We start from the raw sequence: 14,527 nt of genomic DNA, 5'->3' as shown, positions 1-14,527 counted from the left end.
TCTGCATCCAAAGTTTATGACTCACGCAATAATTTTTTATGGTTATGTAAGCAGCTTTTTAGTTAGAATGAGCGGGAGAATTGGCCTTGGCTTTGGTGCCAACTTGTTCCGAAAAAGCACAAGCTTTTAGCTTGTTTATGTCTTAGGAATGCTCTTCCTACTGCAAGTTTTTGCTTCAAAAGAGGGATGCCGTAATCGGATAGGTGCCCAAAATGTCTTTCAAACCAGGAATCGATTTTACATTGTATTCGAGATTGTCCAAAAACTCAACTTGTATGACATATGTTGGATATTTCTTATCATCCTCTGGATTTGAAGAACTAGTTCTTGTATCATAGCAAAGAGCATCCGTTCAGATTTTTTCGGAACTTTGGTGGATATGGAAAGCAAGGAATAATGATATATTTAATCCTCATGAGACTTGGCCTCCGAAAAAAAAAATGATTTGACTTTAGCTTCAGAATATGAGCTTAGGAGTGTTTTTGAATTACAATAGAATTTTGGGGTGTGAGTGTGTTTGAGTATTTTTCTGAAACAAAGTTCCAACCTTTATTCTTTCAAGTCTTCTTCTATTTATAAGAATCTTCAACCAATCAAATTCAAGAATAACTTTCACGCATGCTAGTCTTTGAATAACCATTCCCGCTCTTTATGTGCAACGTGTGTAACGCAAAAAATCATTTTCGAATTATTTTCCTTCCTCGACTTAGCGCATCGATTAGCTCATATTTCTCATTTCACGACAAATCTTTTTCGATATAATCCTTCACTCTTCGAAATAGAAATCCATTATATTTCGAATTCGGTATTTCTTGAAACAAGATATTTTTTATTAACAGAGGGTGAAGGTAGAAGAATAGAATTGAGCAAACGTAGCTTTAACAAAAATATTATTAACAATATATCAATTTCTTAAATTAGTAGTAAGAAATTTGAAAGTGGAATAACATTAATGACATTTTAAATGTTTTAATATCAAAAACTAAAATAAGATTCACCTTGAACGTTGGAAACTAAACCAGTAGTTTACTCTTTAATAAAATTCTTCCAATGGTGTTTCTAAAAAAAAATACACTTCTAAGAAAGAAAAATTTCACACCTCTAGTCTTGCTATGATTACACTAGTTTATAAAATGTTTATAATCTTTTATTAGGCTAAAATAAAAAAATTCTAAACTTTTAAATATAAAATATAATTTAATAACTAAATAAATTAAATTAAAATAAATCAAATTAAATAAAAAATTCAAAAAATATAAACTAATAATTTTTAGATAATACATTAACTCTTCACATAACGAACATTTAAAATACTTATTAATATTAAGTTAAATTTTAAAGTACAATATAAATGAAATTTTAACTTTCTGCTTACCCAAATATGAATTGGATCACCTGTGGTAAGCACCGCAAGAAGCGAATACGATTGGCCAATCAGACAACTCACCCGAGACATACGCAAACGCACTAAGCACACACAACACTGACGCTTTTTGACACTCAACACTGCAAAACTACAGCTGTCCCCAACTATTTTCCCCGTTCAATTTCTAAATTTTCCATTTATCAATTGTCATCATCATTAAAACCTATATTATTTAAAATGAGAATTAGATCCTCTACAACCACCCTCACTTCCCTCTTCAATGCACACCCATCTTTATTTCGCCACTTGTCACTCAGAAGTCAAAACACCCGTTCCTTTCGCTAGCCTGGCACTTCTCATTGGCTGGGTAATACACTAATACACACATGTTCGTTCTGGACTCGTTCGTGCGCATGTCTTGTGCTCCTTTCCCCACAGTAATAATCCCCTTCGCAATTATTTATACTATTAAACTATCATTATAAAATTCCAGTAATTAGATTGACAGAGTATAAAGATGTTTGCTCGAACTCGAATATCTTCGTATAATAATTTAAATTTAATTCACATCCTTTTTAATCATAAACATTCTTACGACAAGTCGTTAAGTTTCTTAAATCTTAACCCATAAATTAAAGATAAAATTTCACCGTTATTTTAGATGTTTGCTTGTTCTTAAAATTTAAAAAGGACATAGGGAAAAAAAATCGGGTTTGATTTTATGAAAGAAAGGGCCAAAAACGAAAAAAGAGTCTCACCTTTCAAGAGATCCATCCGATTATTGTGCACATATAAATATAATATAAATCCATTTGTTGCTATAATTTTTGAAGTAGAAAGAAAGAGACAGTGATTATAAGAACTAAGATACACTACAGTAGAAGAAGAGGCAAAGAAAGTAGAGAGAAATATCTTGATCTCTGTGTGAGAAAGTTTGTTGAAAATGGCGAGTGGTGGAGGTGGTGGTTATGGAGATGGAAACCAGAAAATAGACTATGTGTTCAAGGTGGTGCTGATTGGTGACTCAGCGGTTGGAAAATCGCAGATACTTGCACGGTTCGCGAGGAACGAGTTCAGCTTGGACTCCAAGTCCACCATCGGAGTTGAATTCCAGACGCGAACTCTCGTCATCGATCATAAGAGCGTCAAGGCTCAGATCTGGGACACTGCTGGTCAAGAACGGTAATATTTGCTTCTCTAACTACTTTTTTTCAACTGTATGAATGCGTATATGGTGTTACTTGATGCTGTTGAATCTGTTATTTTTTCCTTGAGAAATTGTTGTTGTGACTGCCGTTGATGCGTGATCTGATCGTTATTTCAAAGGATCGAGTTGTTTGAGTAAGGTTACTGAGCTGGATCTACTGTAGCTTTTCAAAATTGAAGCTCAATGATGTGGTGATTCTGATCATTGTTGTTAACCTTAGCTTAGCTACTTATTAGTGTTTGAAATTTGAATTGCGGTTTTGAATGTTTTTATGCATTTCAACTTGATGCCATTGATGTCCAGTGTTTTTGGTGTCACTGTTTATCCTCTATCGGTTACCCGAGAATCTTCATCTCACGATGTTCCTAACTTCCTATAGTTAAATATATGTTAGCGTTGGTGGTTTAGCTGATTGGTGATTATCGAATAATGCGCCAAAAGGAATCACTGGGAAGGAAAAAGGGGACGAGTTTGGTTATTGCAGATAGTAAAGCCAACCTACTAGGCAGATTCTCCGGAGATTACCGGGGTCATGGTTGATTGTTTATGTCTGCATTTATGTGGAGGACAACATGGCTGTGTTTTGGTGATTATTAAATATACTCTGTTACTTGCATTTTCCCTCTTGGGTTGTGATTGTGACACTTTGATGAGATTTGAAAAATTCAAGGTTAGCTAGTTATACATTTATGAATTCTAAACATTCTGTTGGAGAACTAGCAGGTACTAGGGCTACTCACTTGGACATGTTGAATACCCTTGTGTTTCTAGCACAGATTTAGGAACATAACACGCATGCATAGTTTTGGCAATCTTTGGGGAGGGTATTCAAGTTGATATTTCATATAGCATCGTTACGTGGTTTTTGGATCATTAATCACATGGGTTTTGCTGTGATCTAAGGCCACACGGGTTCTTTAGGTGGTCACAAACATAGAATCTTATTCTTTTCTGGACATCATCAATTGAAATTTTCTTATTTTTCATTTAGGGTAAGCGGCAAGTTAAATGCTAGATTGCAGCTTGCCCTGATATTTCATTATTTAATCGTGCAGATACAGAGCTGTTACAAGTGCATACTACAGGGGTGCTGTTGGGGCAATGTTGGTTTATGACATAACTAAACGTCAGACCTTTGAACACATCCCCCGGTGGCTGGAAGAACTGCGCAACCATGCCGACAAGAATATAGTCATCATTCTTATAGGAAACAAAAGTGATCTTCAGAGTCAGCGGGATGTTCCCACGGAAGATGCAAAAGAATTTGCCGAGAAAGAAGGCTTGTTTTTCTTGGAGACCTCGGCTCTGGAATCAACAAATGTTGAAACAGCCTTCATGACTGTCCTGACAGAAATCTACAACATTGTCAACAAGAAGACCCTAGCTGCGGACGAAAGTCAAGGAAATGGGAACCCCGCATCTTTGGCTGGCAAGAAGATTATTATTCCTGGCCCTGCACAGGAAATCCCAGCTAAAAAGACCATGTGTTGTCAGTCTTCCTGAGTTTTAGTGTTTGAATTTAGCAGATTTCGTGGTTTGATGATCTTGTTACCAATTTTTAAAGGTTTGGCACATTTACTATTGTAAAATTATTCAATTTCATTTGCATGGGTTTCGGAGTAAAACTATAGGTAGATTCAAATTGCTGGGTAGAACATCGGAATATCCCATGATATTCAATTAATTAATTGTTAGGGTGGCTCGGAACGTCAGCGCATGTGAAATTTGATGGCTCGGTGCTCAATTCTGCCTATATAAGCCCTTCATTTATAAAATTGATGAACCCTTTTATAAAGGGAAAAATGCTAAATGATCATTAGAATTTATTGTTTTTATCTAATTATTAATTTAATTTTTTTAATTTAATAATCTAATAATATATTTTATCTTATATTTTTAAATATTAATAATTAACTAATGATCAAAAATAATAAATTTTGATGATCTTTAGTATTCTTCTTTATAAAAATTAAATTTACAAGACCAGCATTACGAGCATATAAGACTTGACATGAGACTTCCTTCCGGGATTAAACAAGATTTGCTATATGGGCAAATACTTGCCACCCGAATTCTGGTAAAATTCAATAAATATATATGTACCAATCGATTGAGAGAAAAAAAATGGGAGAGATCTCGATCTAACCAATAATCTCGATGCGTTAACAACAAAGTTTCCTATAACTGTAATCCTTAAAAGCTATAGATTATACCAATACAAATGTGAATTGAAGTTTGTGGATTCGTATGAAAGTACAAAGGCTAACTAAAATAAACAGCTAAATCATCTTTCACGTTTTGTGGATGATGGGAAAAAAATCACGATTTCCCATAAATGCTGTTCGAACCTAGTAATAAATATCCGTCAACCTGTCACTTTTAACCCTCAGTAACTTTAACAGGAATAGCATCACCATCAATCTTACCGTTCAACTCCTGTACTACTTACTATACCTTCCACATCAATGGAAGATTTGACCACATGCACTGACGAGCCATTTTCTGAGCCTAGTCGTATTACAAGCCTTTCAAGCAGTTCTTGGCAGTCCATTGCGGTAACCATCACATTCAATCTTGACCTACCCTTCCAGCATCCAATTGCAATTGTTGAGTCATCCACTTGGATGGGCTCTGTGCCAACCTCGTTCCCTGTAGAAGAGGAAAATATCAAAGTAAATCAACATCTATGTCGAAGGGTATTTAACCTTATCTTTAGCCTGAGGATGGTGACAATACCTTTACCCAAAATTAGTACACAACAACCTGGCATTAGGCTTGCAGCCTTTTTACCAAACTCAGCATCAGCAAAATCTTCAAATTTTACATCTTTATTCTCAAGAAGATGCTTGAAGTCTACAGGAGATGCACGCAGAATCTGTTTTGTTATGTGTGGGAGAATAAGAGGCAATCCTTCAGATGATATCCGGAAAGAACATGGTGCAGAGCTACCTTGTCGTGCTGATTGTCTTTCCTGTATGATGAGGGCAGGTATATATCAATTATTCCAAAGAAATAATTCTTTTTCTTTTCACTTAAAGAAGAAGTTAATTCCTTTCTAACCAATAAATATTTCTAACTACAAGGGATGGGTTCACAATGCTATTTGGATGTGGAACTAACTCCTACATGGGGATTGGCTTGGCATAACCAAGTAACCATATTGGTGCCACCCCCTAATATTATAATGTTGCCACATCTCAGGGCTTCCCTTAAGTAATTTTAAATGTATTATCATTATCATTATCACCTCTATTCATTAGTTGCATTTAAAATTTGGAGCATGGGTGGTAAGCAAATCAACCACATTAAATAATAATAAACAGCAAAACATCACCAATATTTCTTGATTGACAATAAAATATACTTACAAACATCTTCAGACCGACAGAAGTTATTTTAAGCTGCTGCCCAACTGAGTAGTTCAACTCAAGAACATCCTTGACTGACTTGGAGACATAGTAAATTCTTTTCACGTGACTTGCATCTTCATTTCTTGTAACAAGATGACCATCAAATGGAAAATGCTCATCGATCCCATAAAAATCCTTTATATTATTAACAATTGCTTCACTTTTGAAAAAGACAACAGGATCAACACCTCTCCATTTTCCTTGAATTTGTAGCTTCCTTTTTCCAGGAACCTTGGTCATGTTCTCTACATTATGGGCTTCCTGTGTTTCCTTGGAATTCTTTTCTTCACATGTAACAGGGCTAACTTCCACATCTATTGCAGGGGGTTCATGGCCATTTACGTTTTCTTCTGGAACTGTTTCAAGGACAGCTTGTGCACTTTCTAAGGAATCAACCTGCAACAGTCGTTCACCCTCAAGAGTGTTTGATGGTTCCGCACATGGCTTACCAATTCGTTTTTTGGATTTCTCCGGAATCGCTGCAAGAAAGAAACAATCAATCAGAAACCCATCGTGGTAAGCAAAAATCTTTGTTGATGAAAATAAATACAAGGCAGAAATGACAACCAGAAAAACATGTCATTTCCATGTTAGCCAGCACTCCCAATCACCTTCTTACAGTGTGTGTGTGTGTGTGTGTGTGTGTGTGTGTGTGTGTGTGTGAGAGAGAGAGAGAGAGAGAGAGAGAGAGAGAGAGAGAGAGAGAGGGTATCACACAATCTACCTGGCAAAGGAGAAACTTTTTGCAGTACAGCAATGAAGAAGGCTCCAGTGTTCTGATCATGAGGAACTATCCTCATACAATGCTCTAGAGGGAAATCAGAAACCTCAGCAGAATCAGGCACCACAGTATTAACCATTTCTTGAACACCATCTTCAGAATTTTCACCAACACCATCAGTAACATCATATCCCATTTCAACATTACAATCACTGTCAACAGATTCATGAAAGCTGCTGCCAGAAGGAAACATACTAGCAAGCGCTATACTCCTACGATATTTAGGGACATCTTTGTAAGACGCCAACCAAGTGCCCTTATCATATACCTGCATTCCCAAAATGGTAAGGCTTCACAACGTTGTAAATCCAAACTATTGAAAATCAAGATCAAACCATTCTATTTTTGAAGCCACAAGCTGAATTCACATACAGAAACCAATAGCACAAGTGTTCAAGTTATATAAAGATACAAATTTTCTGTGCAGAAAGCTTGAAACATTATTCTTCACCATGCACATGAATATGGAAATAACCAGATCAACATCCAACTCATGTTTAAAAATAAAGCATTCACTATAGCCTCATTCTCATTTCTTATCATTCCAAGACCAAACAGCAAGTAACATCTGTAGTTGATGAAACATATATTTCAGCCAAGATGTCTCATGAGTTGGAAAAGACATTGAGGTTACATAAATTTTTTACCCAAACCCACAATTTTCCTTCAAAACCCTTCAGGTTGTCACATCACTTGACATAAGAGGGGGTCTATCTTCCTCAATCTAGACTCTAGAGAGGTGAGATACTTGCAAAAACTTAGGGGATTAGCAGCACTAGTAGATTTAATATTTGTTTCTTAGTGTTACATGTATACCAAAACTCTGGTTTCTCAAAAAAAAAAAAGTCACAGCAAACACAAACCTTCCATGTCTTGAGACCAGGGCGACAAATAAGTTTGGGAACCTCACTAGATACATCAACAAGTTTAACAGACCCACCACATCTCCGCAAGACCTGAAACACAATAGAAAAGGAAAAAGAATTAGCTGGAGCTACTTACCATATAAAATTAATTGCGAGTAAGGGATGGCCAAGTGTTTGTAACAGCTAGCATGCCACTTGCTTTCCTAGGTATTTAGCAATTGCCACTTATTTTTAGAGCTTTAGCCTTTAGATGCAGTGCACTTGCTTTCATAGATATTTAAATCACATTTTCAAATGTTGAGAAAATGTTATAAAAATTTATCTATGATATCCATAAATTTAGCATTTAATTAAATAATTAAGCCAATGGAATACACATCCACCTATCTGAAAAATTACATAGTATGATTGCAACTTAAAAATTGGAAAAAAAAAAAAAAGGAAAGACGAAGAAGAAGAAGAGAAGAACAGAGCATCAATAGTAGTTACCTCTGCAACCACAGCTTCATTCTCAATAGGATTCATTGAGCAAGTTGAATAAACCATTCTACCACCAACTTTAAGCAAAGATAAACCTGACAAAATCAATATAGCTGCTGAGACTGCCAAAGTAATCTTCCAATCTAAATCTCACAAACCCTAGTTCATTTTTTATATTCAGCTAATAGAGTAAACATAAGTAGTTTTTTACTCCCAGTAATCTATCTTAAAAAGTAATAGAAACAAAGAAGAAGGACAAAGCGGTTACAAATATTCCTTAGCCTAAAGTATAACGTTCATGTTCAGGTCAAAAAGCGAAAAAGGAACTTGACTAGACATGCATCACACAGGACACACTCATTCATTGCTGGTTGGATCCTTCTTGCTCCAAAAAGAAGTAAAATGTTCTCTTTCAGAGACTGATGAAAGGACAGCAGAACAATCTTTTATGGAGAACTTAATCAGAAAGCATCAGTAGCTTCACTCACTCATAATGTTCCGTTTATAATGGAATAAAGTAGCCCGAGTCACCATGGAAGTTTTGAAAATAATCCTAGTAGCTATGTCAGATAAGTCTAGCTGAGTTCAATTAACATGTATGACAGAGGCAGGTAACAGAGGGGTAAGAGTTTACGGTAACAGCACATTATCAGAAAACACAATGCAAGTCTGACAATGGCAACCTCTAAAATACACATGCTAAAGGAAACAGTCAAATAGTACCTCGCATAGCAATTATAACTTGTAGGGGGTGAAGCCCATGTCCCATCCCTGTGTTCCTGCAAAAAAAAAAAGCGGGGGGGGGGGGGGGGGTGGATGTCTTACAAAAATAATACAGCAGTTAAAGAAAGTTGAGCTGACAGAGGAATGAAAATTACCATTTCCTCCAGAGATCAGGTGCTTTACGAAGGGTTCCATCCCCACTGCATGGGACATCACACAGAACACGATCAAACAACAATTGGCCTATATGCTGATCTGGCTCCATCACTTCATGGTTTCTATTTAAACGGCATCCTGGAAAGTTCTGGGCTTCATGATTAGTGACAATAAGGTTGGCTGTGCACATTCGTTTCGTTTGGTGTATGAGAAGATTACATCTTTGGACATCAAGATCATTTGCTATAACCTAATTAAGAAAGACGCAAAAACAAATTATGCATATGCCGTTTACCCAATCAGGACAGATCAAATCATATAAGTCTAGCAAATCAAATAAGATGTTGCTAATCATTAACTACCAATGATATTGAAAAGTAAAAATGAATTATCAACAAAGAAGCATTTAACTAAAAAGAACACATACCACTCCGGCAGGTAGTGATCCTACTTTAGTTGACTGATGAATAATCTCGAGCAATTGGAAAGTTTTCGAACCTGGTGCAGCACACACTGAACAAAAGCAAGGAGATAGGTTATAACAATGAAAATTTTCAGTCCTATAAAAATAGTGATGGTAAAAACAACAAAGAGTACTTGGTATCCTAGAAGTTGCTTACTGTCAAGAACAAAATGATCAGGGTGCACATCCAAGAAGAGGGGAGGCACCTGTATTGCAAAAAAAGCATTAGTATGACACTAGTTAAATCATAGAGAACTCCAAAAATAAAAGAAAAGATCAAAATAGTTTTTGAAATGACCTACCATACTAACAGCTTCTTGTCTTGTAATGTTTCCAATTTCATTTTCTAGCTTTAAAAATTCGTGGAAGCTGCAAGATTGTAAATGAAAAATCAGCGACAACTAAATAATGACTAGATTCTATTAATAAAAAACCCTCAGATTCAGATACAAGTCGTAGATGAACACAATCGACATACCGCTCAAGTGTTTGATTCTTCCTGAGCTGCATCCTAGAAAAATTGGAATGCCAAGCAAAGTTTCCAGGATACCAAGGCAAAGGTCTAATAGCCTCAGTCTCACTCTCAACCCCTTCGGCAACCTAGAAACAACACAAGACACAACCAAAATCGATTAAAAAAAAGGGAAAGAAAGAACAACGACGCAATGGATAGAACAATAGCAGCGGATATTGCATGTAGCGTACCTCATCGCGAAGAGAATGGACGAAGTCATTCTCGAGTTGCGAGCGAATGTCGTCGGCGAACTGGCTACTGTAATCAGAAAAACATAGGAATTCCCATTTCAAGAAGTTTTGGAGAGCGGGGATTGGAAATGAGAAGAGAGAGAGAGTTTGAGTGTTATTTACCTGGAATTGATTCGGAAGGTAGCGGGCAAGGGAGTTCTAAGAACAGAGACGAACTGATCCCACTCGGTGGTTTCGACTATGCATTGGCCCTTGTAGTAGGCATCGAAGGACGCGTTTTCAGTGGCGAAAGGAGTCCACGTAGGATTGGGATTGGGATTGGGATCGTTAGGGTCGTTGGAGGGAGCGCTGCTGTTGGCGTTTGGATCGGACTTGGAACGCTTCCAGACATTGTCTCGGCTCTGACGGAAGTGTTTTCTCTGAGTGCGAGACCTGCCTCCTCTCCCGCCGCCTCCCATAACGGTCTTTACTGCTGCGTCTTCTGCGTTCGAGTAAGATTAAGTGAGTAACTGCTACTGAGTCTGGCTCACGCGCACAACACAAGGCAGCCAATTGCGGTACTGGTTTTCCCGTAGGGTTTAGAAAATAACCGCTAGGCGACTATTTGGACTTTTTCATGGACCTGTATTTTCTTTCCAACTGAGTTACAGCCCAAACTTCCAAGGCCATATAAGTTTGGGTAGGGTCCGAAAACAAACCTTTTTGTTTTTTATTATCAAAACTCACAGTAATTCGCAAAAAAGAAAAAAGCAAAACTCATAGTAATGTTTAGTTTTTTTCTTTCTTTTTTTTTTTTTGGGAGGAAAAAGGGGTTTAGAAACCCAAACAACAAAAATTAAAGGGCATTTGATTTGCGCTTTTATTTTCTGTTTTTATTTTTAGAATTTTTTTTTGGATTTTATAAAAGAAATAGTGAAAATAGGAGATAAAAACAAGAAACATAATTTTATTATTTTCACTTTTTCCTTCACAAAATCTATAAAATAAAAAACACTGAAAATAAAAACAAAAAATAAAAATACAGACCAAACACACCCTAAGAATCTCTAATTCTAAAATTTTCACTCATACCGGATGATAGAGTCTGAAGAGTATCTGGCGGGGGTCTTTCAAAAATGTGAGTTCCCATGAGAAGATTCTTCCCTTTCTTAGCAAAAGAGTCTGCGACAGTATTAGCTTCTCTCAAGCTATACTTCCAACCTACATGATGTAACCTACTCACCAGGATCTTAATGCCTTTCAGCAAAAATTTAACAGGATGCAGATTCAAGCAGCTTTTATTGATAAAATTTATAATTGACCAGGAGTCCAACTCAATGATAAGGTACTGGAAGTTGTGAGTAACAATAATACTAAGCCCTTTAGCAATCTCTCGTAGTTTCGCATAAGTAATCAAACACCTCCCTAGGTTGCAAGAAAAATCCAATAGGTACTTACCCAAATGATTTCTTCCTGGTACGATGCAAAGAGGATCGAAACTTCATGGTGCGTAGAATTTTATCGCTCCGTGCTCTAATTGAACTCGCCGCAACAGTCGGCTTCACCCTTTTTCCTTCGAAGATAAAAGAGTTACAACAGAACCAAAGAGAATAGATAGTAACTCAAAACTTACAAGCCTAGTCACTTCTTGCTGATACATTCCGAGTGAACAAATTCTTGAGGCTGAGGTTAAAGAATTCGAACACAACCTCATGAGGTTTCAAGAAACTCCACACAGATTTGGCATAGAAACAATATCTGAGAACATGTAAAGAGTTCTCTTCTTAACGGTTACATCTGGGGTAGTTGGCATTCGTTGCTAAGTGTCTTTTCTTTCTTTCCACATTCGTTAGGATTACATTGTTAGCAACTAGCCACAAGAAGGAACGAATTCTTTCCAGACTGCACCATTTCCAAACTACCTTGAAAGTCTGATATGAATCTAGGATAATTTTATTGAAAAAGTTGTAGGTTGATTTGAGGCTAAACGTCCCATCAAATATTAGCGCCCAAGCAACAGAATCTGGACCCTTTCATGTATCTAATTACCCCCTCATCTTGCAAAGAAGTAATATTGTTCCTCCTTCTTCTGGCCATAGTGGTACCATGAAAATATTTAGTATTTCTGTCATTGTACTCTATCCATTTGCATCTAGACTTTTGAAACTATAACATTTCTTCTTGGGAAAGGAGCTCTTCATATTATTTCCAAAGAGTAACTTTGAGATCTTCTAGATAAGGGTTGTGATTCACACTCAAGTTATTCATAATGCCATTCAATCTTCTTAGATTCCTGCTTTCCCTTCTTAAAATATTCCCATAGACTGTAGAATTTCATACTCTAAGAGAATCTTAAAAGTTTGCAACACTTCGGAACTAATTATTTTCCATTCTCCAATGGTTAGAAACTATATTATTAAAGTACGGAAGAGATAATCAAGATGCTAAAAATCTTAATGATCTTCGCCTACTGTTAGGTGAGGGAGCAGTAAAGAGTTGAAGATAGAAAGGAGCATGATCATATTTTAACATAGGTAAGTGCTTTATCCTAGCTTTCGGAAATCTGATATGCCAATCCATGTTGCTCGGATCACGATCTAATCTTTCCACCAAATTTTCTCTCTTCCGGGTAAAGGGATATCCTGAGTATCCTAAGTCTAAAAGTCCACAATCAAAAACACACTCCTGAAACTCAACACACGCACCATTAAATTGAGTAGTTGCTCCTCATTGTCTTTTAAAATTATGCATCAGCGCATTGAAATCCCCAACCAGGCACCAAGGGAGACTATTCTGCGAAATTAGCTCCCCCAGATTCTTCCAGGGTTCTTTTCTATGTAGTCTCTAGAGATCACTTCCATACACTCTAGTAAAAATCCATGGTTGTAACTCCTTTCCTAACATTCTCATACGCACGAATTGTTGATGACTCTGCAAAATATCCACTATCTATTCATCAAAATTTCACAGACACCAAATACCTCCAGAGTATCTTCTGAATTCCTCTACAAAATAACTATCAAAAGGCAACTTATTTCTAATATTAGTCCTCTATCCCACTAATATGAATTTTAAAAAGAACTAAAAAATTAACATGATACTCTTTTAATATCTCTAATTAAAGTAGTAAAAGAACTTCTACCAACACTACAACAATTCCAGATTAAGAAAATTATTAAAAGAAATAGGAAAAAAATATCACCAAAGACGCAGATCAAGTAGAGTGTAGCTTCCCATTGGTCAAGCTTAAACTGAGCTCCTTAGAGTTACCCTCACCGTTTTCTGATGATCCTGGATCTTTAATCATAGGATTAGTTGGGTTCTTTCCTTGACAATTTGCAGCCATTTCCTCCATATTAGTGATCATAGCCGGTTGAAAAAGTTTCAGATTGTTGAAGGAGGCCAATTTCAAAAGCTTCCCACTATTCCTTTTCCATGATACTCATTTTGTGAAGGTTCTCACACTCCATGACTTTTTTCTCTAAATTTTTCGAGCTCACTTTCTCCGTTAGAGGAGGAGCAGATGTTGAGTCAGAGGGCACCAAGGTATGACTCTCAATTAGTTTGGTCTTTATTTTATCTTTGTTCACTTTTTTTGACCCATTTAGTCCATTCTTATTATTACTAGCATTCTTACTTATTCGAAAAATTTTTCCAATCCTCGGTTGAAGAATCTTGTGGAGAGATTGGATTGGTCTTTCATTTTTTATGGGCTTTATATGGCGCTAAAGTACAAGACCCATGTTGCTCCATTTTAATATCTGGTCCATTTTGTATGAATTCCTCTACGTAAAGCTCCTCATGCACAATCTCCTCGTAGATTTGTTCAGTATATTCCTCATTAAGAATAATAAAATTTGATCTGTTAGAGTTTCTAGCTTCCAAATTAGAAGAAGATGCTTTCTTATTATTAACACCCTTAATTTCCGCGTTAGATTTTTTTCTTACTTGCCTTCTTACCATCATTCAAAGTCCAAATTTTGCGGGATCTTGATTTACTTGTTTTTTTCACCGATTATGGGGCCTCTTGACCACCATTTCTAATGTGATTCACGCCGTCGCCTTCAGTAGATGATGTACTGCCACCCTTGTCAGCTGTGGATGTCTTCTCCGGCACCACTTATTGTCTTGACTTCACTTCAATGATCCAATTGATGGCCATATTTACCACACGTAAAACATATAAGATGTAATTCCTCATATTCAACGTTTAGAGTATTATCAAGAACAAAGATTCTTGGAATTAGCTTTATTGATAGGTTCACTGATAAACCATAATTTTGTAGTTTATCTTGTGTTGAATTTAGGAAATTTTATCATCTTTTCTCACATTTATTCAATGAAATAGTATAGTTTTGTGAATTTTTCCTAATTTTTTTTATTTTTAAAAA

At 36.4% G+C, this 14,527-nt stretch overlaps 2 protein-coding genes across 4 annotated transcripts; one reads left to right on the top strand and one right to left on the bottom strand.

Annotated features, from left to right (window-relative positions):
• The first annotated feature begins 1,763 nt into the window (after positions 1-1,763).
• LOC112734372 (ras-related protein Rab11A) lies at positions 1,764-4,383 on the top strand. The gene is made up of 2 exons (XM_025783649.3): positions 1,764-2,548; positions 3,629-4,383. The coding sequence occupies exons 1-2, from the start codon at positions 2,310-2,312 to the stop codon at positions 4,074-4,076; spliced, it is 687 nt and encodes a 228-aa protein (XP_025639434.1). The 5' UTR covers positions 1,764-2,309; the 3' UTR covers positions 4,077-4,383.
• Positions 4,384-4,683: 300 nt separating this feature from the next.
• Positions 4,684-13,724, bottom strand: LOC112734371 (uncharacterized). Of its 3 annotated transcripts, none has more exons than XM_025783648.3 (17): positions 13,339-13,724; positions 11,595-13,067; positions 11,229-11,357; positions 10,320-10,638; positions 10,158-10,224; positions 9,931-10,052; positions 9,755-9,821; positions 9,610-9,658; positions 9,417-9,502; positions 8,989-9,239; positions 8,834-8,889; positions 8,120-8,205; positions 7,628-7,720; positions 6,708-7,032; positions 5,942-6,462; positions 5,310-5,544; positions 4,684-5,222 (listed from the first exon to the last, which is right to left on the bottom strand). In XM_025783648.3, the coding sequence occupies exons 3-17, from the start codon at positions 11,284-11,286 to the stop codon at positions 4,996-4,998; spliced, it is 2,562 nt and encodes an 853-aa protein (XP_025639433.1). In that variant the 5' UTR covers positions 11,287-11,357; positions 11,595-13,067; positions 13,339-13,724; the 3' UTR covers positions 4,684-4,995. The 3 variants fall into 3 exon arrangements, with proteins under 3 accessions (XP_025639433.1, XP_025639432.1, XP_072084620.1); XM_025783647.3 differs by having other exon boundaries at positions 11,229-11,371; positions 13,339-13,686; XM_072228519.1 differs by having other exon boundaries at positions 10,320-10,779; positions 11,229-11,371; positions 11,595-13,669.
• Positions 13,725-14,527: the final 803 nt, after the last annotated feature.

The sequence above is a fragment of the Arachis hypogaea genome, chromosome 3, assembly GCF_003086295.3.
Source record: "Arachis hypogaea cultivar Tifrunner chromosome 3, arahy.Tifrunner.gnm2.J5K5, whole genome shotgun sequence".
NCBI classification, from domain to species: Eukaryota; Viridiplantae; Streptophyta; class Magnoliopsida; order Fabales; family Fabaceae; genus Arachis; species Arachis hypogaea.
This window is presented reverse-complemented; position numbering and strand designations above follow the sequence as displayed.